This window comes from Phycodurus eques, chromosome 16 (assembly GCF_024500275.1).
Source record: "Phycodurus eques isolate BA_2022a chromosome 16, UOR_Pequ_1.1, whole genome shotgun sequence".
Lineage (NCBI taxonomy): Eukaryota > Metazoa > Chordata > Actinopteri > Syngnathiformes > Syngnathidae > Phycodurus > Phycodurus eques.
In genome coordinates this window covers 23,327,800-23,353,908 of record NC_084540.1, presented here as the reverse complement: position 1 = coordinate 23,353,908, position 26,109 = coordinate 23,327,800, and the positions used below count along the sequence as shown (strand labels likewise).

The 26,109-nt window shown below is 47.4% G+C and overlaps 2 protein-coding genes and 1 long non-coding RNA gene across 9 annotated transcripts; 2 read left to right on the top strand and 1 right to left on the bottom strand.

The window, feature by feature from the left end:
• The first annotated feature begins 460 nt into the window (after nucleotides 1-460).
• Nucleotides 461-10,996, top strand: mfsd11 (major facilitator superfamily domain containing 11). Of its 7 annotated transcripts, none has more exons than XM_061700118.1 (11): nucleotides 461-792; nucleotides 2,321-2,464; nucleotides 2,559-2,614; nucleotides 3,907-4,191; nucleotides 4,862-4,920; nucleotides 5,005-5,179; nucleotides 6,359-6,402; nucleotides 7,252-7,317; nucleotides 7,390-7,693; nucleotides 8,288-8,423; nucleotides 9,178-10,996. In XM_061700118.1, the coding sequence occupies exons 2-11, from the start codon at nucleotides 2,369-2,371 to the stop codon at nucleotides 9,325-9,327; spliced, it is 1,371 nt and encodes a 456-aa protein (XP_061556102.1). In that variant the 5' UTR covers nucleotides 461-792; nucleotides 2,321-2,368; the 3' UTR covers nucleotides 9,328-10,996. The 7 variants fall into 7 exon arrangements, 4 of the variants coding, with proteins under 4 accessions (XP_061556102.1, XP_061556105.1, XP_061556104.1 ...); XM_061700120.1 differs by lacking the exon at nucleotides 461-792 and adding an exon at nucleotides 799-888; XR_009770064.1 differs by lacking the exon at nucleotides 9,178-10,996 and having other exon boundaries at nucleotides 7,390-7,831; nucleotides 8,288-8,374.
• Nucleotides 10,997-13,057: 2,061 nt separating this feature from the next.
• On the top strand, nucleotides 13,058-17,219 carry LOC133414648 (uncharacterized). Its single transcript, XR_009770065.1, has 5 exons — nucleotides 13,058-15,210; nucleotides 15,324-15,577; nucleotides 15,780-15,845; nucleotides 15,983-16,030; nucleotides 16,119-17,219. It is a non-coding gene; the product is annotated as an uncharacterized LOC133414648 (long non-coding RNA).
• A 2,867-nt stretch (nucleotides 17,220-20,086) lies between these two features.
• On the bottom strand, nucleotides 20,087-25,104 carry LOC133414643 (UBA-like domain-containing protein 2). The gene is made up of 3 exons (XM_061700154.1): nucleotides 24,795-25,104; nucleotides 23,092-23,145; nucleotides 20,087-21,224 (listed from the first exon to the last, which is right to left on the bottom strand). The coding sequence occupies exons 1-3, from the start codon at nucleotides 24,900-24,902 to the stop codon at nucleotides 20,880-20,882; spliced, it is 507 nt and encodes a 168-aa protein (XP_061556138.1). The 5' UTR covers nucleotides 24,903-25,104; the 3' UTR covers nucleotides 20,087-20,879.
• Between the last annotated feature and the right edge of the window lie 1,005 nt (nucleotides 25,105-26,109).

Genomic DNA, 26,109 nt, shown 5'->3' with positions numbered 1-26,109 from the left:
GAAATGTAAGAAAGAAGAGACTGGAAGAAGATGAAGATTTCATATCGCGATCGTCTGCCTGAGTGTGTCACTCAAACCCGTCCAACCTAAAAGTTTGTTCATCCATGTATGCCAGTGCAAAGCAACGAAATTCTCTTCCGCTAGATGGCAAAGTTCCAGTTAGCCTATGTAGTCTTGTAGCACGTCTACTTTTTGTGACGTTGTGTGGTGCCCAATATGTTTCGAATGTCAATTATGCAGCTTGGCTCCATCAAAGACAAGCACGGCCGCCGCAGCTTCGCCCGTCAATCAAACGTCTTGAATGTGTGTCTTTTTAACCACACAAACACGACGACTATTGAAATGAATTGACTTTTGGATTAACAATCAGAGTTTTGGGAGCGTTGAAAACATTTCACCCGGAAGCGGAAATAGTAGGGCGGGCCCTTGCTGTGTTCCAAAAAAAAAAAAAAACCGGATCTACATAGCAAATGGTTGCGCTGTGGTATGGCGGCTTCACGCGCCGCCGATTTATACGTCTGTCATTTGATGCTGCCACTGCTGAGCTTATGACGTGTCAGTCAGCTGAGGTCCTCTCAAGCTCACATGATTTCATATTTTCGGGTTCTTCTTCTGTTTGGAGAAGCCGGCCGGTTCCGTCACGGTGGGTTTGGGGCCCATGCGGAGATGATCGATGACGAGTGCTAAGAGGAGCTAGCAGTTTTGTTGAGCCGAGTCTTCCAGGAGCGACAAGAACCGCCGAGCCGAGCCGAGCCGAGCCGAACCGAACCCAACCGAACCGACGCCTGATCCGTGAGTGGACAAATATACGTATGAATAACGCTCACTTTTTTTTTTTTTTTTTTTTTTTAACCACCAGTTTTAATGAGTCACTTGCAGTGGTGGGAAGTAAGTAGATTTCCAAATTTCATTTCTTCACTTTGTCAAAATAGGCTGGTTACTGTTTTAGAGGACGACACTTTATAAAATGATGTAGTTGAGATCCTCATGGATTGAGATGTTGGGGTCTTCTTCTAAGGTGGAAAAAAGCAAGCAGCGACATGAAAAAGGGAGCATTAACCACGATTAAGAGAAGCGAGATATTCCCCATCCGTGGCCTTATCAAGACTGACACTTGATTGGTGATGTCGACTGGCAAATGGGTTGTCTTTTGCCGGCCTAAAACAAAAATTCTCCATCTTCTGTATTTGTTCACTTGTTATCCTAAGCTAATTTAGCCGTTTTTGTTTTGCTCGCATGACAGCCTCAGGCAATACTATATTGTATATAGTTGACAGTAAAAAAAAGGAGTTGAATCAGAACATCTACTTTTTCCAGTCTTTTTTTCCCCCACAAGTATACACTTAAGTACAAAGTGTGAGTACTTTTACCACAACTGCTAGTTTGGAACGTGAAGGATGTTCAAATCTGTTTTGAATGTTCGTTTGAGTGACTGTGTCCACTAATGAGGAAGTGACATCACGGGACAACGGATTCTTTTGATGCTGGCCGAAGGGGACGCCAGCTATTAAGGAAAAGTAACTTTTGATTGGGTTGTGTGTTTGGCATCCCCAAAAATTAAATTAGCAAGTCAATGTTTAGCTATCTGTGTTTAAGTTAAGGACTAATTAGCATAACAACACCCCAATAAGAGTTGACACAGTCAATGGCATGATCAGCTCGGCTGTACAAGTTGCAGAGCAAAAGAACCACTTTGGCCAGAAGCACGTTTTTGTTGAAGCCAAAAAGGTAAGCAGAGCTGCAGTGTTAGCACAGATTAGCATTAGCTAACAGCGTTACAGCATGAGCTTTTGCGAATAACGTTGGGCAAAGTTGTGGACGTAGGTGTGTGGGGGGATTTGTGTGGCCCTTCCAATCGAATGAAAGCTGGGCCCGCCATGTATGAGACGCATCCGCCGCCAAAACCGGCCGATCGCGTCGCAACAACAGTTGTACTGTGAAAACACAGCGCTAACTTGATTTACGTCTGCCCCAGCTGTCGCTTGGCCAATTTTCATTTGTTGGTGTAGTTTTTTGTTCATTTGTCACTTTTTCAGCTTTTTTTGATTTGCATTGCGAGCCAAATCGGAGGCGCTCGGGATACGGCACCCCTCGAGTGAAGCGTCAGAAACAAACAAAGGTCTTTGTTCACAATGTTCTGTCATTGTGTTAATTGCAATTGAAAAGTGCTAACGGTATCGGCGCTTGATAACGGTGAGTTCTCATGATGGTTTCAGTCTGAGAAAAAAAGAACATCCCTAGTTTTGACAGAATAACGTCACAGACATGTTATTGAGACAGAGATCAGTTTTGCAGTTTTGCTCGTCGTCGTCGTCGTCAGATGTCGTGACGTCATCGGTCGCATCGTCGTCATCGTCCGCGGTTGAAAATGGGTCCTGAGGGGAAGAAGCTGATGAACATCATCGTCCTGGGCGTGGGCTTCATGTTCATCTTCACCGCCTTCCAGACGTGCGGCAACATCGAGGTAGGCGGCCGCAACGCCCGCCGTGCGATGCCACGTACCGCGCCCAGCGTCACGCTGGGCGCTCGCTAACACCGACCCTTCTTGGCTCTTGCAGCAAACGGTCATCAAGAGCTTCAACAGCACCACCTTCCATGCCAGCGGGTACACCAGGTAAGCGCGTCACAACCCTGACAAATGCCGTCTGTTCCATGGACAGCCACGGCGACATTTTGTCAGAGTAGCTAGTGTTTAGTTCTTTAGCACCACGACATTAAAACAAAACAAAAAAACAATAGTGTGATTTTGTTTGATTGAAGGCTAATCTAATCTGCAACAGCCTACGATGGCCTTGCCGGAAATAATGTCAGGGGCGCAAGTCTACGTGACGGATACGTCAATGTTGGTTCGTAACAGCCCCACGCGTTTTTCACAGTCAGTCTGTGTTGTTGTTGTTTTTTTGGCTGGCATTGTGTAACGGCATGACATGTCTGTATGGGTCGGCAACCTTAAATGCTCAAAGATGAAAATCAAATCAAATGAAGATCATTTTTCTTTTCCCTTTTTTTTCCTGCATGCAACAAAACTATCTGCAAGTCTGTGGAAAAAGACGCTGGACTGAATCTTACTGTCAAATGAAATACTAAATAATTAAATGCCTTATGAAATAAAAATCTGAACTTAAATTATCCACCTGCAGAAAACCAAAAATGCAGTTTGCTCCTGTTACGCGTCATCATTTTTCCACACGTGCTGGAGCGTGAACGTCAGCGCACGGCGTCTGCACATTCGGGCTGTGGATTAGGATGCTTAGAAAGATACACATAGACACCACCTTGAGGTGGGTGGCCCTTTCTGTGACGCATGTCCGCCACGTTGGATGTGGCCGTCGTATTAGCCGCAAAATCTGCAAACGATAGTCGTAGAAGGTCCGATACAATCAAAGTAATGCTTCAGTCTCAATCCCATGAGTTGTTGAATTGTGGCTCGGAGTGTAAAACGGTTGATGCGTCTCCAAGCAGAAAATGGACCCGGTGTCGTCCAACACCAAATACCGTTCTGCGCTCAAGGCGGCGTCTATACTGTAAATGTCGTCTACGGTAATACTTGCAACAAGTGTCGTTCAAGACGCCATTGGAGCTAGCACCCACACTTGGCGCAGCAGTGCTGCGCCAAGTAAGTACTGTATTTTTTGCTGGGGTGAATATTTTTTTTGTTTTATTGTGTTAAAAAAAATCAGCCGATTAATCGTCGGGCCCTAACTGAAACACATTCAAACTTATTAAAACACACTTTTTGAAACAGTATTCCTTCTTGTCTGTTCAAAATGTTCAAGCAAACCATATAAAACCAAAAGTCCACTAACATGTAATGTGAAATACCACAAAGGGGCTCGCGTACATTTGCGTTGATGTTACCTTCAAGCAGATGTCCAGCATTTGTGTGTGCGTGCGTGTGTTGCGCAGCATGGCGATCATCTACGGCGTCTTCTCGGCATCCAACCTCCTGGCGCCGTCGGTGTTGGCGGTGGCGGGCCCGCATCTGTCCATGTTCTTCAGCGGGCTCCTGTACAGCGCCTACATCGGCGTTTTCGTGTACCCGTACACGTGGAGCTTCTACGCCGCGTCCGCGCTGGTGGGCGTGGGCGCCGCCGTGCTGTGGACGGCGCAGGGCAGCGTGCTGGCGCTCAACTCCGACCGGCTCACCATCGGCAGGAACAGCGGCGTCTTCTGGGCGCTGCTGCAATGCAGGTGACGCACGCTCGCTAGCTCAGAGGGGCGGCTGGGTGAAGCAGCACGTGGCTCATAGGTTATTCTTCAACGTTCTAGTCCCACTAAACTAGAAGAACTCATTGTACTCAATCTGCGTGTGTGTGCATTTGTAAATATACATGTGTTTGTGTGTGGTTGTATTATGCATGTGTGTGTGTGTGTGGTTGTGTTTATACTCGTTTGTGTGTGTGCATGTCAATGTGTTTGCAAATGTGCATGGACGTGTGTTTGTATAAATGTGTGTATGTTTGTGTTTGTGCTGTAGGTTTGTATTTGTGTGTTTCTGTGTGTGTTTGTTTGCGTCCTGTGTTTTATGAAAGTGTGTGTGCATGCATGTTTGTAGTGTGTTTGAGTTGTGTGTTTGTATGTTTGTGTGTTGTGTATATATAGTTGTAGATGTGTTTGTGTGGTGTATGTGTTTCTTAATTTCTGTGTTTGTGTGTTGTTTGTAAGTGTGTGTGTGCATGTTTGTAGTGTTTGTTTGTTGCACACGTGTTTGCATATGTGTGTATTTGTATTTGTGTGTTGTATGTGTGTTTTTGTATTGTACGTGCATGCGTGTTTGTGTGCACGTTTGTACATTATCCTGTGTGTTGTGTGTGATTTGGATTTGCGATGATTTTCTGTGTGTGTGTGTGTGTGTGCGCAGCTTACTGTTTGGAAACGCGTTCATCTTCCTGGCGTGGCGCGGCCACGAGCGCATCTCAGGTAGGAAGCGGCTTGGCGTGCACGTGCGCGTGCACACGCGTGGCAGTCTAAGTGTTGACCGCGCGTGTGTCTGCGTGCGCGCAGACAAGGACCGGCAGACGGTCTTCATCTCGCTGACGGTCATCAGCCTGGCGGGCTGCTTCCTCTTCTTCCTCATCCGGACCCCCGACGCGGAAGTCTCGGGCCACGCCGAAGTCGCTCCCGGCGAACGTCCGAACGCCCCGCTGCTGCCCTCCGACTCTGGCGACGGCGCAAGCGGGTACCCGTCGTTGCCACCTCGGCGATTAGGCCGCCGTGAGGATGAGGAGGATGACAATGATGATGACGATTATGACGAGGTTGAGGACGGGCGTGCGGCGAGTGCTGGCAATTTTCGTGTTTTTGGTAGCAAACCCGACGGCAAAATTAGCCAAAGCCGAACAGCCGGCCCTCGAACGTTTCTCGTACCGAGTCAAGTAAGTGAATTTCAGTCGTAAACCAACTTCGATCCTGCACCTGCCGAATCTCCTTTCAAAGTCATCCCGCTTAAGATGTTTTGATTTCCAAAAGCAGTCCGGTGGCGCCTCGAGATACGGGTTGAATTTGTGACCACGGTAACTGAAAACATAAATACCTCAAATCATCTTTCCCCTTTGAAATGAATTTTCAATTCACTATTATTATTGTGTTCTTTCCCCTCCCGAAGAAACAACAAACAATGTTTGTATTTGAATGAAGAAAACTAGCGCTGCATAATTTTGCACATTTTAAAAACAAACAGTAATAATGACATCATGAAATAGAAATGGAAAAGAATGAAACCGTTTTTGTCACTCTGCATCGATTAAATGCTGCTCCTTCCGGTTTGGCCACCTGGGGGCAGTATAAGACAGACGAAGCTACTGTTTGTTGAGCCGTTACGCATCGCACTTGATCAATAGGCACTCAAGCAGACAATAATATTGCAGTGGGGCAAACGCACGTGGGATTCATAATAAGATCGAACTCCCCTGAGCTCATCAATACGGCACTATAGATATATATCTATCTATATATATATATATATGTTGTTCTATGCAGAGGGTAAAGAATATATGACAGTACTGTTCTGTTGCCTGCTTACATGTCGTTGCTGAACCATTTGTATTCAGTTGGTTGCGTAAAGGGTTAAAGCGCCGCAACGTAGATGCTTGTTAGCGCTAAGCTAGTGGACTGATAGGCTGAGCTCTATTGTTGTTTTTATTACACAAGGCGAAATTCTCTTTGTTTAGTTTTCGAGTGGCATTAAACAGCTTCAGAACTTTAGAAGAATTGTTCACTATTTGCCAAAGCGTGGCTTGTTGCCAAGTGAGTCGATAGGGCGCGTGACAAAAGAAAATTGTGAATTGCTAAATTGGTGTTTACCTGACTGTTTCTCAGCTTCTTTATCGTTCTTCCTCTCACCTTGTTTTCTCGGCAGCCCATCTTCCTCGCACCTCTGCTCGCAAGCCGCGGACGCTTTTGGTACGTACGCGCACAAACTCGAAAACATGGAGCGGTGCAGTCGTCCCTCGCGATATCGCCGTTCGCCTTCTGCGGGTTCAGCGCATTGCAGATTTTTGGATCAGATTTATATTGCAGATTATTCACCATATCGTGGGATTTTGCGGCGATTATTTTTCCTCCATAACAATAAGCACAAGGCAGGAGGAAAGAGTGCGTAAAAGACAGAAGCGCCAAAGTTTGGGATCATTTCTCACTTCATGCCAATTGCAGAGTCCGACTGTTACAAAACTGCATGTTTCCGGGAAAGTAAACATCGTTTTGAATGTAGACTACCACCGCTAGTTAGAACCAATTGTAATCGTAGCGGGTGGTTTGGATAGATGGATGACGGAAAAAGCCACTGTGCGCTTTGAATCGCTTTCATTAAACGAACGCCAACGAAATAAAGTTAACACAAGCACGTTTTTTTCAGTCACCTGCCGACTGCCTCAAGGGACGCCGTTGCTCAACACGCATAGCGGCTAACGCTAAAGCCAGTTAACGTCCACGTGCTCATTGGCTCACTTCCACGTCAATCGACAGGTCGGGCCCATATTTTAAAGGCACGCACACATTCGACGCCACAGACGCTACAGTGTAGAACATACGGATGGCGACCCCAAGTGGACAAAAATAATAATGATCTCACATGCATAGTGTAGTTTGCATGTCGGTAGGAGAGTGCATGCACGACGCCCTAAATATATCCAAATAATAAAATGTTGTGTATCGCGGGGCGGTCTGGAAGGAAACCTGCGATAAACGAGGGATTACCGCACCGCTGTCGTTTTGGGACGGAAACGTACGAGTGCGCACTCTGCTCCGCAGTGCAGGCGTGCAAGATGTTCGTGACCAAGGAGATGTCGCTGCTCAGCCTCTCCATCGCCTACACGGGTGACTCGCCGCTTCCTGTCGTGTGACGCACACGCCGCGAAACTGACGATGTCATTGCGCGTGTGCCGCCAGGCGTGGAGCTGACGTTCTACAGCGGCGTGTACGGCACGTGCGTCGGCGCCACGAGCGGCTTGGGGCCGGACGCCAAGAGCCTGATCGGCCTGTCGGGCATCTGCGTGGGCCTGGGCGAGATCGTGGGCGGGGCCGCTTTCGGCATGCTGAACAAGTGCAGCGGGCGACTGGGCCGGAATCCCGTGGTGCTGCTGGGCCTGCTCGCGCACTACCTGGCCTTCTACCTCATCTTCATCAACATCGCCGACGACGCCCCGCTGGCGCCTGAGGAGGGAACGCAGCTCGCCGCCTTCATACGCCCCAGGTCGCCACCCCGACGCTAACACAACACTCCGACTCCAAACCGTTGCCACATCATACATACGGGATGCACGCACGCACGCACGCGGGACGGCACACACCATCCATGGTTTGGCCTGTGCCTCGGTTCGGTACGTTTCTGGTACGTGTTTTGCGCATCAAGAGTGGTTTTTTTCTGTTTTGCTTGTCATTAAAAACTGCATTTGGTAGTGTACTGAATAATTTCGCCGTCCATCGGTATGTCGCAGTTGCCCTTTTGCACGTTCACTGCATCGCCGATTTGTTACTTTTTTTTTTTTTTTTTTGTACAGCGGACCCCCGTGATACGGACCAGCCCGGACTGCGAGTAAAAAACTATATTGAAGAAAAAAACCCCAAAAACAACCTTCTTCAATAAGCATCAGTGTTCTCAGGGAAAAAAAGACAATAAGAAAAAGAAAATGTTTTGAAAATAGGCGAATCTGCGGGTGTATTTGGGGGTCCGTTGTACTTGTATTGCAGGTTTTCCGCTCGATGGAGGGATTTTGTGGGGATTATTTTTCCGAAGAATTTTCCTAATGCCACACACTCAATTTGAGAGTGTGTGCGTGTGTTTCAGTGTGGGCGTGGCCTTGCTGTGCAGCTTCCTGTTGGGATTGGGCGACAGCTGCTTCAACACGCAGCTGCTCAGCATCATCGGCTCCATCTTCCGTGACAACAGCGCCCCCGCCTTTGCCGTCTTCAAGTTCATCCAGGTGGGAATATTCTTTTTTTTTTTTCTTCTAAAAAAAACAGCGCTTCTCCAACTCGGGGGTCCCCGGACGCGGCCGAAGCTCGGCCGATCGTGTGCTGTCGTTTGTTTGGAAACTGCCTACCTACGTCCATATGCGCCACTGCAAACGTCTCCTAACAAAGCGATGACCCTTAGCTTTGGGCCGATTAAAAGCTCTCGTTTGATCGTGACAATTCCGACATCTCCCACTCTTCTCTCGTGGAGCTCAAAAAGCAGCTCGGGAGCAAATACCTCGGGTCAAACGTTTCCAGCCGGTGTACAAATGACTGCTTTTGCGTCATGTCGAAATTGATTTGCTCCTCTCTACTTCAAATGGGGAAGAATGTGAAAATGATTGCACTCGTTTGTAGAAAACCTACCTGGATCGACTCCCGTTTTCCATTTGCGAACAGGCTCCGTCGCGGCCGCTGCGTGTCACGCGTTGCAAGTGTCGCGCTGTCGCGTGTCTTTGTTCGCTGCTCTTAATCGGGCCTCAGAATTGCGGCGAAGAAATGGATCGTAAAGTGTGTTTTCACTAAGTTCCATGTTGTGCTGCATCTTTGACTGCATACGGATCAAAATAAGACCAATCTGAATGAGTTTTGGGGTTTCTCGTTGCCACAAACGGAATTGCAGTTCCGAAACGAAGTCATATCGACCTCGTTTGTATCCGTACGTGGTTCAAAACGCAGCACCGTCTGAAAACTCAAAATGGATTATTGCCGTTGGTCCCGCAGTCCATCCTGGCGGCGCTGGCCTTCTTCTACAGCAACTTCCTGCCGCTGCGCTGGCAGCTCCTCATCATGGTGGCGCTCGGCTTCGCCGGCTCGCTGAGCTTCATGGCCGCCGAGCGGCGGGCGCAGGCCGGCGGGCGCGACGGCATCTGAGGACGAGGACGATCCCTTTGGCGCGTTTCCGCCGTCGCCAAATCGCACGAGGACTTTTAAGACGCCCCCGAGGCACGACGGGAAATGCCGCCGGTGCCGGCTGAAGTCGATTCCGTTTTTTTAGCGAAGTTTCCGGAATGCTGAAGTGAACGCCGAGAAGGGAAAAGAAGGCAAACCTCAGAGACTGCAATAGAAATGTCACTTTGCTGTGTTTGGAGACATGTTTTGCTTTTTGTTGTTGTTCAGTTTCTTCGCCATGGAATTCAGCGTTGCCCCACGATTGGCGTGGCTCGACGCCGCCCGTAATGTTGCTCATCTAATTGCCCATAAATGCCAAAAGAGAGCAGCAACTGAAGCCCCTCAATTCACTTCGACATAGGGCGAAGTGAGTTTGTGAATGTGTTTTTGGGATGTGGGAGGTTTTCTCGGGCAGATGTGCAAGACCTGGCACAGGAAGCCCCTAACATTGGGTACAGTGAGGCACGTGCCAGTAACACTGCAGCTCTGCTTACCTTTGCCCTCTACATGATTGTGCTTTGATTGTCTCCAATTAGGATAAGATTCCCTTTCAATTGGCTTGCATGATCAAATTGATCTCAATGACAATATGATTCACTCCAGGTACATTTTGGTAGATCATCGTACACTCTTTTCTTTGAGATTGTACTGTCGTGTGTTAGAATACATTTTTCATGTTGGTTAATGTGGCCGAGCATTTTTGGATAGATTACTGAACAAAAATATGTAGTTAAAAGTACCCAGGATTGTAATTGATTTGACCCGGCATTTGGGTTCAAATCGACCAAGCCGTCGTGGTGGGTCAAGTGAACGACTGTTGGGATGCCGCTATAATAACCCAATGTGTTGTTTTTACAGTGTGCAAATCATAACCGTTGTATTTTCTTCCATGTTATCCGAAGGCCAGTGTGTATATTTCAAACCAAACTGTTAAGAACGAAGATGCTGCCCACACCCCAAAAAACAAACAAACAACAAACTTTGACCAAAGCGTGCGGCATTTTCTTATCCGCTATCCCCGCTGCATTCAGAAATGGGGCCTGGATTCCATCGCTGCACATTTTTCAAGAAACAGCCACAATAATAATAAATGATCCAAATCATAAGACGTTTGGTACGTTTGGCAATTGTCGACAATGTTTAGCCGATTAGATATCGGTCCGGGAAAAGAAATGCTAACTGGAACTTGTGAAACTGGTCAGTCACCTTCAAGTTAGGAAAGCGAATTGCGCTGAACGTGATGGTTTTGTTTACTGCCCAAATCTGCTTGGATCCGAAATGTATTTTTCTTTTCTTTTTTTTTTTTTTACAACAGATTGCGTCGCTTGTGATAATAGCGTACGTGAGAAGTTATTTTCATTCGTACGAAGTGATTTCCTTGTCTTTTGTTGCCGACTTGCGTTGGCTTTTCACATCCGTAGAATGACACAACTTAGTTGTTTTCTTGGGTGAGCACTCTTTTCAAAATGACATTATACTCCACTCGTGTTTTTTCACGCACCAACCAATAAGTGATGTTCCTGAACAAGGGTATGTTTGTGTTTATTTCCAGTTGATAGGTGGGATGGTTACAGCAATTCAGCATCATAGTCAAACAGCATCGTATGACCTCGATATACAAAAATAACACAAATAAAAAGAAAATGTTCCACGTTAAGTGTGTCATTTGAAAAAAAAAACTGTCATCATATTACTCTGAACAGTGTTGAAGATCTTTTCACATTTCGTTGTTAATTCGGACACCGTAGAAATCTCGTTGGAGAGGAAGAAGGCGAGGGAGATGATGATGAAGATGAAAACAAACGATGGCTTCTTGTCGTGCAGGCGCGTGCCGGACTTTTGCCGAGTCAGCAATTGTTTTTTTAAATTGCGTTCCACCATAGACTTTTGTCCAAGTTCCCAAACTACTTAAAGAAATGAAACCAATTAGTCGTCGAAAAAAAGAGGTTTGCGTTACTGTATTAATCCTGAAGTTTTCGACAGTGCGGTTTTCATCTGTGGACGGGCAAAGTGTTGCGCTCGCTTCTGCCTTATGTGTTGTTTCACAAATAGAAACGCGGGCAGACGCACTAAAGCGTTTGGATCCCAGAAAAACAAGTTTGATTCCGACTTTCTGTTGGGCGCCTCAGCGGACATTCCGGCGGCACGCACCTGGCGTTGCCTAGCGACGCCGGACGCAAACAGCAACACGCGCGCACCCGAGATCCGCGCTCCCTTCGTGGCCCTTGTGTTGCCTAGCGACGAAGGACCCTCACGCCACCCGCCGGCATCAGTCTGGTTTTTGACAATGTTGCGGGGCGACGACGTGATCTTCGCGGATCTCCTGGATTTGAGTTTCGGGACCCCCCCCCCCGCTCGGGCGTGGTGGACTTGGGCTCTCTGCGGCGGCCGCTGCTGGCGATCGTCACCCGCTTGGGCATCCGGGACGCCAGCGCCGCCGAGCAGGCGCGCGGTTCGGAACTCCCGGGACGCATCCGGGCCTGCGAGGACGGACTGGCGCAGGTCAGCTTGGGCTTTCGGTTTGGGGTTCTTCTGTTGTCGAGGAAGTGTCGTGTACTTGTGTGTGTGGGGTTGTCTTTCTTGAGCGCAATTACAATCATTCAATGACCATCAGTAAACTACGCGCAAGCAAGCGGAGGGTATTTGCCGCTCCAATCGTTCTGAACTCGAATTGTGTGCGTGGAACAGTAGGAGCGGAGCGATGCTAGCGCACCGACGGTCGTGGGTCCCGTTCGGCTGTGAGGTCAAGCGGAATGGAAAATCTGTTTCCCTTTCACGCCGGAACACTTTTACTGCGTCACAGTGGAGGTTTATTGAGCGTCGGAACGCAACGAAGTTTCTAGAAGGGAGCGAGAAACAAAGACCAAAGGAGACGCTTTCCTTCAGTCCCAACACAGCCGGTCAGGCGCGAAGTCACGGAGGAGGACGGCAGCGTCCGGGGAATCCGGAGACGCCGTGCCGGGTTCCGCTTTGGGACCGGTGGGAAGTTGAGGCCGACTGGGAAGCGCGACTGTTGGAGGCCACGCAAGACGCGCCCGCGGAGAACTAACTGGATTTTGTGACGCTCGACGACTTGAAAAAGACATTTTGCTCTCGGAATCTCTTACAAACGCTCAATTATATACATCGACGCGGCTTTTACTCTTTTTCTCATTGGATGAAATTCTAGCTTTACTTGTCCACAGAGGCTCAAAGTCCTCTGAAAATAATTCCAGTCAGTGATGACTGGAATTATTTTGCTATTTTGCTGCCACACCTGCTGAAAAAAAGGCAAGACGGATCATAAATGAATTGAAATGTGATTTTGAAATGATCATTTTGGTTGAGATCTTTTTTCTCCCACGGGGATTTGACTGCTGAATAAGCGACTTCTGGACTTTGAACCGGAAAGAAAATACAATCTTGCTGTTTTTAATGATGATTCCACTGCGCATTCTTTTGTGACTTACTGGCCGCTACGCTACACCGTGTGTGTGTGTGTGTGCGCGTGCGCGTGCGTAAATGACACGGGTCACATTGTGCACATAACTGCACGTGCAGGAATGGTTCCCACCCATAAACACATTTTCTACACCAACTCGTTCGAAGTTCAGCTCACCGTTCCAAATATTAACAAGTTTTGTATGTTGCTGCACTGAAAAAAAATAAGTAGGGCTCAGTTCAGTCGACTTCAAAATGAGGTTGATACAACATTTCTGGCTTTGTGCCACCGTCCACGTTTCACACGGACATTTATTGCAGACGCACGCAGTGTCGGGCCAGCGGAAAAGCGACTGATGAGCGTCTGCACGTGAATTTTAAGACACTGGGTTAGATGTGTGGCGTGATGAGGATTTGGCATAAAATGGTCATAACGCTAATCGGGATTGCTAACCCTTTAGCATCGGCTCATTTTGTCGTCGTCGTCGTCTCGATTTCTGCGTTGGCCTACACTTGTACACGCGCGTGCGTGTGCGTGTGTGTGGTTTCAGGCCCTGAAGCTCCCGCCGCCGTGTAGCTGCGGACCGAGGAGCTTCACCCGCGCCGCCGGGTAGGTTCCCGCCCGACACCCCCGTCGGCATTTTTGGCGGTTTTGTCGTCGTGACGCGCCCGCCGGGTCTCACGTCGGCCTCGCCGGACGGACCGAAGGACGGCGGCGTGCGGCTGGAAGCTCGCGTGGACGCGCCGGAGGCCCGAAAGGCGGACGGGGAGCAGGCGGAGGTCCTGCGGCAGCTCGTCCGCGACACGGGTCACGTCCGACTCCCGGCTTTGGCGTTGCGGTCTCCTCATGTGTTCGCGGCGTCTTTTCTTCTCATGTTCTCGTGTTCCCGTTCAGACCGGCGCGAGGCGTGCGGACATCTCCACGAGCGCGTGAGGCGCCACGAGGACGCCGTCGAGCGCCTGACCGAGGAATGTCGTCAGGCGAGCGACGCCCGGAAAGTAGTCGTACGTTTTGGTGTCAAGGAAGTACAGTGGTGAACTTCAGATACGAGCGATGTAGCGAGATGATGTCATTTCATCTCATTGGAATCCATTACATTACTGAGAGAAAGTGTTGAGAAAGTTGCTTTTGGAAACTTCCATGGTTACAATTGAAGTTGTGCTCCCTCTCAAGTCGACGCTTGTGATTGGCTGTCTCTGGTCATGGGGCCTTCTGCCTTCTGCCTTCTGCCCCATGACCAGATTCTCCAACATGGCATATTTTTCCCAATCTGACCTCAAAGTGCAACCTTTTAGTTTGAGATTTGTATGCTTCCACTTTTGAACACCAAAGAACGTTGACTTTTGAAGACTTTCACCTTTTTCATTTTGGAGGTTTTTTTGGAACATGAACTTATCTGGTTGCCGTATGAAGTGAACATTTAAATTGTGCACATTTGTCAATAGGTCAACATGGTATCATGTTCTCCACGTGCTGTGCATGGATAATGCAACAAACATTTTCTTCATCTATTTACATTGCATCATGTTTTGTTATCAGATTATTCTTTGTGTAAAATCATTTTATGGCTTGGACTTTTTGGAGGAAACATCCAAGGCTCCTGTTGATGCAATCATTGAAAATGAAGAAGTCATCAAAAGCAATGAGTTACTTACACTGTTGTTACTTGGCGAAAGTCATTGAAATAGTTACACTGCTATTACATTTTCAACAGGGTAACTTTTGTCAACGTTTAGCTTTAGCTTTGGAGCCAATTTTAGCGAGGTCCATTTCCCAACGCCACTGCTGAGCTTTTTTTGCTTTGATCTGATTTCCAATATTTTGGAGCGCTATATTTCCTCATGAAAATACATTTCACAACAACCTTTTCTTTTTTGGGGGGGGGGCGGGACTGTTAAAGTGGAAGTGACCTTTCCTAACATGTCCGTCAAGTGAGCCCGTCGCCACCTCTGACCTCAGCCGGACGACCTCCGAGGGACCTCGGACCCCGTGATGTCGTCATTGACCTCTGACCCCTGTGAGAAACGAGGTCGCGGCCCGGACGACCTCGGCGGGAAGTTCAGCCTTCTCCCGGAGCGCAAAATGGCCGACGGCGTGCGGCGGCAGCACGAGGTCGCCGAAACGAACGCATCCGAGCACGACGCGCTTCGTTACCGTGTCGTTCGTTGCGCTTGTGTGTGTGTGAGAATGCCTGTGTGCGCGCGTGTGGACATTTGTGTGTATGGCTGCGTTTGTGTGCAAATGGGTGTGTGCATGTGTAAAGGATTGTGTGTGTATACTGTACGTGTGCTCGTGAATGTGTGTGCGTACGCAGGTGGACATTTTGTGTACGCGTGCGTTTGCGTGCTCGTCCGGCGGCGTGCAGGCGTCCATCTCAAAGCTTCGACGCGAGTGCCATCAGGCGTCTCCATGACGACAACAAACACAAACGCGTCCACATCCAGGTAAAGACACACACACAAACACACCGTGTGTACTGTCGTAGCATAAGTTAGTCTATAAAAAGTGTATAACAATCTTTAGCGACATGACAAAAAGTGTAACGTGGTTTCCATAGCAACTGCTGAGGACCACAGAGCATCTGCAGGAGAACAAAGCCGACAAACGCTCGCTCCGCGCCGAAGTGGTAAGATTCCTCCGTCGGAACGCAGGCCCGCTACGATACGGCGTGATGGCGGTGTGAGTGTGTGCGTGTCAGAAGAAGCATCTGGAAGCTGAGCACAAGAACCTCCAGAGCACCCGCCAGAGGCGGCGCAGTTCGGAAGATTCTCAGCATGACGCCGAGGGCGCAACCGCCGCTGGCGTCAGAAAGTAAGTCCGTCGGCACCCGAGCGCGCCAGCTTTGACTTTTATCGTTATGAACTTCATAAAAGTGACTCGTGTTGTGGACTTAGAAAGATCCCAATATGTCCACTGAAAATCCCTTTTGAATGATTAAATTGCAACACAGCCCATGAGGCGCTCATTACATCACTTCCTGTTGTTTTGTGTGTGTGTGTGTGCGTGCGCACAGACAGCTTCTGGACGCACATCATTGTCTGTCATGTGACCGTCGTGTCGTTAGACATCTTCACGCAGCGTGAGTCCTGGGAAAACACGTATGCAAAAACACATATGCGCACACACCTACACAAATGCATATAGACACAAGCGCATGTGCACACACACGTGCACGCAAACACGTTCTGTCAATGATCTTTTTGTGTGTGCGTGCAGTAAAAGTGTCTCGGGGGCGTGGCCTTTGTCAGACGTGACGCACTTCAGGTGAGCGCTCGCGTTGTTGAACGGCGGGGGGCGCTGCAGTACAGCCAGGTGAGACGCGGTGCAGCGTAAACATCTGTGTTGCATTCAGGTACCCGCCGGTGTCCCGCAGCTGCGGCGGGGCGCGCACGGTGACGCCCCGGCGCGGGGAGGCCCCGCGGACGGACGGCAGGGGGCGCCGCCGTACGGCCGTCGCATGAGAGGTGACATGTTCGCAGCGAAAATCCCATTTCCGATTCGAATCTATTTTGCAACTCAACAGAAGCAGACGATCACCAAATAATACAATTTCCCTTTATTGCTTTCCTGACTAATAGAAAAGTAGTAATTGGTGCGAAGGAAGTATTGTTGCATTTGGACGGACTGACAAAGATTTTTGTATGTTGGGAATGAGAATGAGGAGCTTGCGTTCTTAGGGGATGTTCTGGGAAAGCTTTGCTGTATTCATTTGTTCAAATGTGTTTTTTATATAATTCATTTGCATTCATATACCTATGCATTATTGTACTCACAAGAAAAACGACTCGGCAATTGTTAAATGACATGAACGAATAAAAAGTAAAAAAAAAAAAAAAAAAAAAGCCATACCAATAATCTGAATGAATAAAATTGGATCAAATAGCTAAATGAATGCAGCAAATATTCTCGGGCTCTGGGATTCCAGAACATACGTACACGTTGGCAGCCCGCGGGCCGTACTTTGCCCACACTTGGCCTAAATAAACACTTTTGGAATTGGAACAATGGCCCGAGGAAATACAGTCCTCAACTAGTTTTCAATTGGCTCGGATTCATCACGACGACGTTGACTTCCTGATCTTGTGACTCGGCGGGGCGGGGGGCGTGGCCAATCGTATGCCAGGAATCGCTCGATCGTCGATCGAGTCCGCCTGCCAGCGAGGGGAAATTGAAAAATGAATTTCGGTTGGGTCGGCACGTGTACACCGGAACTCGTCTCCATGCCAACGACTCTCAATTATTGACGGCGACCCCCGCGATTGGTGCGTTACGGAGCGCAAATAGCGAAAATCAGCAAATTGAAACAATAATACATTTTTTCCACCCCAAGAAAATCTTGAATGTACCGCCGGTAAGTGTTTTCCACAAATAAAAAAAGAAAAAAAATCCCAAACTCCCAAAAAATAAATACAATTGGAAAAAAAAAAACTGCAAATAAATGAATCCGTGGGTGCTGAACTGCAAGTATGCAGGGGTTCGCTGTAGTCCACTGTAAAAAAAAAAAAAAACTTATGTTGTGATGAATATAAAAATAAGTACTTGATGAATCGTTTCAGCGCATGAAAATGTGTTTGTGGATTCGCGACACCGTCGCTGCATTTGGATTCATTCACTCGTTCCCGAAAAGGATTTTTACTGGACATTCCAGGAACTATCCAGGGCCACGAAATGAAAATCCTCATTGTTTTGCGGTTTCAGTGAGTTTTGCCACTGACTTGTGACCAGTGACTTGCGGGGTCGTGACCTGGCCACGATGACATCGTGTAAATAGGCTCCTCCCTCTGGGGGTGGCTTTATTTCTGTCTTTCCAAGGTGAAAAATCTTTGACTGTCCTGCTGGCTTCTATAGGAAGTCGAATGAATGCGAATGAATGCTCGCTGCCAATCATCTGATCCGTCCAAAAATGTGGAGCTGTGTTGTTTGTGGCGTCCAGCAGGGGGAGACAATGACTCCAAATGATGACATCAGAGGCAACTTGTGCTTGATTTAGGAAACTTCTGTTCATGTAAATGTTTGTAAATTGTTGGAAAAAGTGTATCGTTTGTAAAGTTGATTAATGTTAATGTTTGAAAGGTTACTTAAGGTTTGTAAATTTATGATCAGAGGGTGTCACTTGCTGCTAAATGGTTGACAAAGTATGTGTCAACGTTTGTATGTTTTGTAGGCTTTTCTGTTTGTAAATAACTGCAAAAAGCATTGTGTTGCAAAATACAAGTGAAAGCACCTCAATTGTTGTTTCTAAAAAGACAAGTTTCTGGTAAATGTTTGTAAAGCGCTGTCAATCAATCCGTTTTGACGGCTACTAGTGCTTCTTGCTTTCCACAAATGACAAAAGCAGACTGACGAGGGGAATTCCCAAAACGTTTGGCAAATAGAAGGACTTCGCCGATAATGACACGTCATTATTTATTAGACTAGATTATAATTACAACACATTATTATTATGATGTATGTTTACGAATTAGAATACATTTATTAGATTCGATTATTATTTAGCCGGCATGGTGACAGACTCACAGTTCTGGGGACCGGGCCCATCCCGGCTCGCCCGAAGAGAGCCGGGATGGGCTCCAGCGCGCCCGCGACCCGCGTGAGGAGAAGCGGTCCATGGACATTATTATCATATTGGACAAACGTGTCTACACGTACAAGGACATCCTACAACCTCGAAAACAGACTACAATGATTTGCAAATCATATTTAATTGAATACACTACAAAGACAAGATATTTCATGTTCAAACTGATAACCCTAACATTTAATTGTTCATTAATTCTTGTAAAATGTGTACTTTTTACTCATTCATCGCAATATTGGTTTACTGATTCGTTGTAAATAAAACAAAAAGATGAACATAACAAACAACTACATAAATAGTCATTGGATGAATCATTTGATGAAATCATTTGACTTCGTGGAGCGCAAGTGACGACTTTGTAACCCACTTCAATGTGTGCGTGTGTTTTAATGTAACAAGACAGGGTTAGGGTTTCAAACTAGGGTGTCAAATTAGGGTTTCAAAACCGGGTGAGGATTTTTAAAGGTGTTTAAGGTGTTTCAAAACGGGGTTAGGCTACAGTCCCCTGGAAGTGCAAAACAAAAGTATATCGAGTTTGTGAAAACTCCAAATTGTCTGATATTTATAAAATGTGTTCTTTTCATTGGACAGTGACTAAAGCTCGTGTGTGCTCATTGAGTAGTTGTTGTGTGTTCGTGTGCGCGTGCAGTTCCTCTGCCGCCCCCCCCCAGAACCTGAGGGAGGTGGAGGTTCCCGTGGTCGGAAACCGCTAGTGCAGTTGCGACTACCGTCCGAGAAGGATCACAGACAACGTGATCCGTGCCGGCCTGAGAGAAGGCGGAAAGGACTCAAAAGTTCATTTGTTCCTGTCGATGATGTCGCAAAAGCAAAAAGTGCTTCAGCGAACAAGGAGACGGCGACGTTCCACAGGGCGCCTCTGGCGGGCCACCGGTCAGCAAACAAGGGTCCGTGTGGGTCCGGAGCGGGGTGGCGAGCTTCGGACGACGTCGCGCCCTGCCGGAGTTCCCGGGATTGGATCAGCAGCCAAACGGGCGACGACAACCTGCCGGGATTCGTCACATTCACGTCCGCGGGCACCGACCCGGCCGGACTTGGCGGTCAGCTGTGCCGGTCTGCCTCCCTTCGCTAGCGCGGGGGCAGCACCGATTTGCTTGTTAAACTTCTGTCTTGACTCCAACTTGGCTTTTATGTTTACACAAAAGTTCATCGAGTTGGTGGAAAGCTCCCAAAAATAATTTGAAGTTAGCTGGAGCCTAAATTGTTTTTTTTAAAAAAAACAACAACAAGTGGTAAAGACTGTAAATTGTCTTTTAATGTTCGCAAAAAAGTAATTGAAAAAAAGTCCTGCAACGTTCATTTTCTGCAACCGCGCCCCTTTGAACCCGCGTCTGTAGGGCGCCTGGTCGGCCGAGGCCGAGGCGGGCACCGGAACGGAAGTCACGTTCGCGGCGGCGCGCCGGTGGCCGAGGACGCCGTGCTTACCGGCGCACAATGCGTCACCCGGTGAGGCATCCGGTCAGCGCATTAGCAAAATCCGTTAGCCTCGTAGCACAGTCGCCTCAGTCGGGCTCGTCCCGCGCGGGTCCGGCACGCCGTCCGAGCGGACCGTCTTCTGGGTCGCTTGAGGCAAAACGGCGCGGGCGTGATCGACATCTCGACCGGCACGCAGTCCGGTCAAAACGTGGGCGTCCTGCGGCCGGCGCTGCCCGACTGCGGACAGCCCTCCGCCATCGGGTCCGCCTCCCGTGGGCCGACGGCAGCGCTGACGCCAGCCACGCCGTACGAGAGGACCGAATAACGGTCTTGTCCAAACTCAGCGGCAGGAGGTGGGGGACTTCTTGTCGCTCGCAGCCCCGCCGACATCTTGTTTACCTTCAAATTGTCCAAATCGTCGGAATTTCAGCCTCTCAACAGTAAATATTCTCCGATTTTTGTCGTCCTCCATGAAAGCAGATTATCTTTGTTTCATCAAAATAAGACATTTGTCAACATCTTCTTTTACTTTGGAAAATAACCATTAACATTTTTTCCGGATATCTGACGGATGTTATGCACCAAACCAGTAACTGAATCATCATCAATTTATGTACTGTCAATTTGAAATCGTTTCCTGCTTTTTTAACAAAAGGCACAGAAATGATCAATTTTTTTTTTATCTGATTCATCGATTAACCGAAAAAGTAATCAACAGATTAATCGATGATTAAAATAAAAGTTAGTTGTGGCCCAAACAACCAGGAGGACAGGAATGTGAGCCACACAACAAAACGAACATAATACAAAGCAACTTTATTTGTGAACGAACAAATAAACACGCGTGAGGTCAGAGGAGTCCCAAGAACTTTGGCAATCTTTGCGAGCGAGCGCCTGAGAGGATTCTGATGACGGAAGGAGGCATGTGACTCACGCCATCAATCACGTTCGGTCATCCACGCCGTTTAAGACGCCGTTTTGGAAGTCCGTAAAATAAGATAGGTTTGAGAAAGTCCATAAGATGAAAGTAGGACGAAAAGTTGCCTTTTTGACCCGCAGGTCACATGACTCCGTGCCGGTGAAGCGTCGCCCACGTCGGCGTCACGAGACTATCGATGAAGAAGAAGAAGCGTCTTTTCTCCGATTACCTCGGAGCGCCGACAGGACGCCGGTCGACCGGGCGGAGCCGGGCTGCGAGGGGGCGGGCCACGGCGAGCGAGTGTGCACCGTTCGGCAAGGAGGGGCGGGGGTGCCGCAGGGCGGCGAGGACGCCCAGAAGGGGCCGAAACCCGACGCTTGCGAGGGCCCGGGCGGGGAGTGCCCCGCGGATGCCGGACCGGCCCCGTGGCCGCCGCCGGCGTATTCGGACGCTCGCAACTTGGAGAACATGGCGATGGCGTCGGGGAAGTTGGGCGGCGTGGCGGGAGTGTTTGTGTGGGGCCGCGCCTGGCGGGACAGCAACAGGAAGACCACGTCATTGGCTGACAACAACTTCCGTTTTGTCCATGTAAACAACAATCATTGGTCCAACAATCCATTCGGGGCAGGTACTAATATCTATTATTAATGCATTGCAATATTCCCCTCCCCAATCAATCCGCGAGATCCGGTACGTCACGTGACCAAACCTGGAAAACGAGATAGCGGACTTCCTCTGTACGCTCCACGAACGAGCATAACTTGGATTGATGACGTGACTGTTTGAAGGTGAACTTGCTAAAATGTTATTTTCTTTATGGCTGGTGATACACGTGAACACGAACGAAGCCGAAACATCGGTTATTGTCATACGTGGTGACATCTCGTGTTAAACGACGACATGGTAGCCGAAAGTTCCCACGGTTGTTTCGTCACGGCCCCATTCGTGATTCAACCGAAGTCCTTCGACCCGTTTTGCCAAATGCGCATATGCCGGATTCTGTGTGGTTTCAGCAAATCCTCTGAAGAAATTCACCTCCCAGCCAGTGGGGGGCGCTTTCGAAAGATGTGCAAGGCAGAATTTTTATTTTCATTCCAAATTCCAAGAGCAAATTACTACCATTTAAGATCACGTGCATTTGACTTTTTCAGTGTTTCCAGAAGTCACATTTTAAAAACAAATATTTTCTGACATTTAATTGCTCAAAAATGTGTGGTGACATTCTCCATCCGTACACTGACATGAAAATAAAAACTGTCAGGTTCTCTAACTATTTGTGAATTTCTTAGGGATGCACGATAATTATCAGCCTGATGTTGGAAAAAATGATGTCACACCGATCGGTGTGATACAAAAAAACCATAATAAGAACCTTATCACTTAGCGGCACGTGGGTCGCCACTTGCCGGTCGGTGGCCACCGGCCAAACGGACAGTGCCAGTAAAATGCTACAATACATGAAAGCTGTTGTTTTTGTTCGTCTAAATGTAAACGAGTCGCGCGCCGTTGCCAACATGGCCGCCACGTAGGCACGACGATCAGCGGGTCTGGATTATCTGGTGTTAATACCGATGCCCGGGAAGCCCAATAGAAGATGTTGTGTGAGGTCATGTGACTTTCTTGTGTCGTTTGATTGGTGAACTAGACTTAAACGTCACTAGCGCTTAAATGGGATTAGCACAAACGCCACCCAAAGCGGAAGTCGAAGTCTTGTGCACAAAGTAGATAAATGAGCAATAATTAATAAATAAAAGTAGCAAGCGACATTTAGATCACTGTAACGGAGTAAAAGTACCGTTACTTTTTAACAGCAGAAGCGGCAGAAGTTTTTTTTCTGGTCTCGTCAACTCCTGTGACTGGAGGGGGGGGGGGGGGGGGGGGGGGTCCTTGGTCTGGAAATTGTTAAAGACCCCCGATATCAACCATTTAAAAAAATATATCCTTTATTGGTATCGGTGGGGGAAAAAACAGTTATCGTGGATCCCGAGTACTTCTTAGTAGTCCTTCTTACTGACCCAGCATAAAAGCAGTTACATCAATATCAAATCGAATCACAATTTCACAACCCAAAAAATTTAAATTCAATTGAATCACAACCTAAAAGAATCCAAATAGAATTGTGAGGTTCTTAGCAATACCCAGACCTTTAATCCATTCACCCAAGCAACAATCTTCCCATCCAACCAACAATCTATCCATCTAGTTGATTGTCACAGGTGGCATAGAGCTGCTGGTTAGTTCCCAGATGACTTTGGGCAAAAGCCCGACAACATTCCAGAATTGTCACACGGGCGACATTTCAGCGAGTGGGAAGCGAGCCCAAGTCGGGTGAGTGTCGAACGACACAGACTACAGCAAACTGGGGGGTGTCACCGTGACGACCGGTGCGCTTACCGTGTGCTGCTGGCTTGGAACGTTGGCCTCCAGGAAAAATGCGCTCAACGCCGTCTGTGCACACAAATGAGAAAAGTGACAAACAATTGCTTCCTTCTTGTCCAAATACGCAACGTATTATTACTTAGTATGCCTGTTATGACATCGTTGTAAGTCTATCGTTTGAGCATCGTTGACGCAAAAGTCACATCGGAGGTCCTGCAATGTCCCGAGACACCTTTCCTTCCAAGTAGGGCTACAACTAACAATTATATTAATAATCCATTGCTCTGTCAATAGTTTTTTCGATTAATCGATAGATCGGATAAGAAATAACATTTTAGAATTTCCGTGCCTTTGCTCAAAAACAGGACATTATTTCAAATTGACAGTGCATAAACTTCCCAAACATACATTGATTATGTTTCAGTTACTACTTTTGTCTGCAACATTTGTCAGAAAATCAGCAAAAATGTCGATCATTGTTTTCCAAAGTAGAAGCAGGTGTTTGCAAAAATCCTTTGGAAAAAAAACAAAACAAGTGAATAGTGTTTGGAATGTTCTCATAGCTATACAGTACGTACTAGTCATGACAAGAAATTATTTGCACTTGCAGTCTGGCGCGATTATTAACCTGTTCACTACAATCAATTGAAATACAGGTAGACCTCAGTATACCCGTGTGCTCAACTGAACATTCTATTCTCTACTGAAGCGATTATTAACTGTTAAAAAAGAAACACGTAACCTGGACCTACAAGATGGAGTCAACGAGTTGAACGAATGCGGCTAAGCTCAAAATGTCAGTCAATATGTCATCATGCTACTTTACAAAGACGTTTGTTAAAATTGGGAAATTATTTTCTTTTTTTTTTTAGACAGCATGTCAAAGAATATGTAATTTTACAATCAATTGTTCATTCCTTCATTCATTCATTTTCCGAACTGCTTATCCTCACGCAGGTCGCGGGCGTGCTGGAGCCTATCCCAGCTAACTCCGGGCGAGAGGCGGGTTTCACCCTGAACCGGTCCCCGGCCAATCGCAGGGCACATAGAAACAACCAACCATTCACACTCACATTCACACCTACGGGCAATTTAAAGTCTTCAATCAACCTAGCATGCATGCTTTCGGGATGTGGGAGGAAACCGGAGAGCCCGGAGAAAAGTAACACACAGGCGTGACCGAATTTGAACCCGCAACCTCAGAACTGTGCGGCAGATGTGCTAACCAGTCGTCCAACGTGCTGCTTAAGGCCAAAATATTTTGACACATGTAACTATCAGAAACCTACTTTTATACACTTTAACAATACTACTCTTTCCAACGTCAAACTTATAAACGATTAGTAACAAAGGGGCTCCAGAAAGTACAACTATTTGAAAACTTTTCAAATATTTGAATGCACCTGAAACCACTGGCATTTTGTGTGTGTTCCACCGTTTCTATACTGAATGTTCTTGATATGTTCGTTTTATAGGACTGTACACTGTCATGTTCCATTTTTCCTTGAAGTAAAAAAGAACAAATAAACAAAAGAATGCAGCTAGGCTCGTCTGACAGCAGCTAGCACCCCCCCAAAAGAAACACTGAAGTAACGGTTAGCCGTTAGCATGCTAGCTACGTGGGGGCTAAGAGCAACAATACCCTCCTCCTCTTCCTCCCACGACCACTACTACTAATTACTACTAGCTACGCTAGTGTAAACAGATTGAAAGGCGACCTCGAACTGCCAGTGTGCCGCCTGGAGGAGCTGCTTGGCCTGCTCGGCGGCGCATCCGGCCGTCAAGACGAACTGGTTGATCATCACTTGATGCCGAAGCTCGTCCATGTTTGAGCGACATGTGGCGAGCGGCGAGTCCGCAGCGTGACGCTCCTCGGCCGGCCGACACTCTCGGCTGAGCCCCGAGCAGAGATCGAATGTGGATATTGAATTGTGTCCCGGTTGCGTATCTCTATAGGATAGCACAGGACATTAGATATCTGAGTTGGATGTATCGGTACAGCCCCGAGCCCCGACAACCGCTTCTCTGTCATCGCCGTGGCGATGCCGATTGGTTGCCTCAACACCGAGAGGTGCTAGAACGCCGCTGATTGGCTGAAGGGGCTGCGCTTTGAAACTGACGATGGCTCCCACAGAGATGATCTCTTCAGTTCTGCTTGCTTCAAATCAAGTTTTTTTCTGAATTCATTTTGTCTCCTGTTTTCCATTTCCCCGCTTAAAATAAAGTTGTTGTTGTTGTTGTTGTTTTTATTTGTGTTGATAGTTTCGCTTAAAATCAAGTGCTTCATTTCCAGGTGAGTTACGGCGACGTCACATGAATTCTCGAAGTTGATTTGCTGTAAACGACGCAAGCGCTCACAAAACACGAATAGTCGTTGACCGAAACGGAACGAAAATGAATGCAAAATAAAGGCAATAAGGCTACATGCATGTGTTGTGTCACACAAATACATCTACGCATTCGTGATTTACTTCCTTGCTACGAGAAATAGATTCGGTTAAATAAACACCTTTGGACGTGAATATCATAAAAAGAAGGGTGACTTTGGGCTTCCGTAGGTCTCGGACTTCGACATATTCCGTCCTGGTTGTAACCATTCTTAAAGAACTACTTGTTAACTATTCTGCACAACTATTCTGTTTCAAAAGCAAATTCTGAAACGAGTGATAAAAAAAACTTGTGCTGTAGCGTCCTCTTTTGTTCAATAATGATCATTACATCTACTCATGTACGTACAATGCACAAACACTACTACCATTACATTACACAGTATATGCATACGCTATACTTGATTGTTATCGTTTTATAATTACAACAAAGCACAACATAAGAGTGTCGATGACAAATGGAAAAACGTCCGTCATCAAAGCCATTTAATGGTTTAATTTGGCCACCAACACACTGAATACATATTTACAAACAATACTTTCATCTCCTTATATGGATATCTAAGTCGAGTAAAAACTACAAAGTGGGCTTCTTTAGGTTGCTGCGGGGCGCGGTTACGACGTGTGAAGGAATGCACGTTTGAGA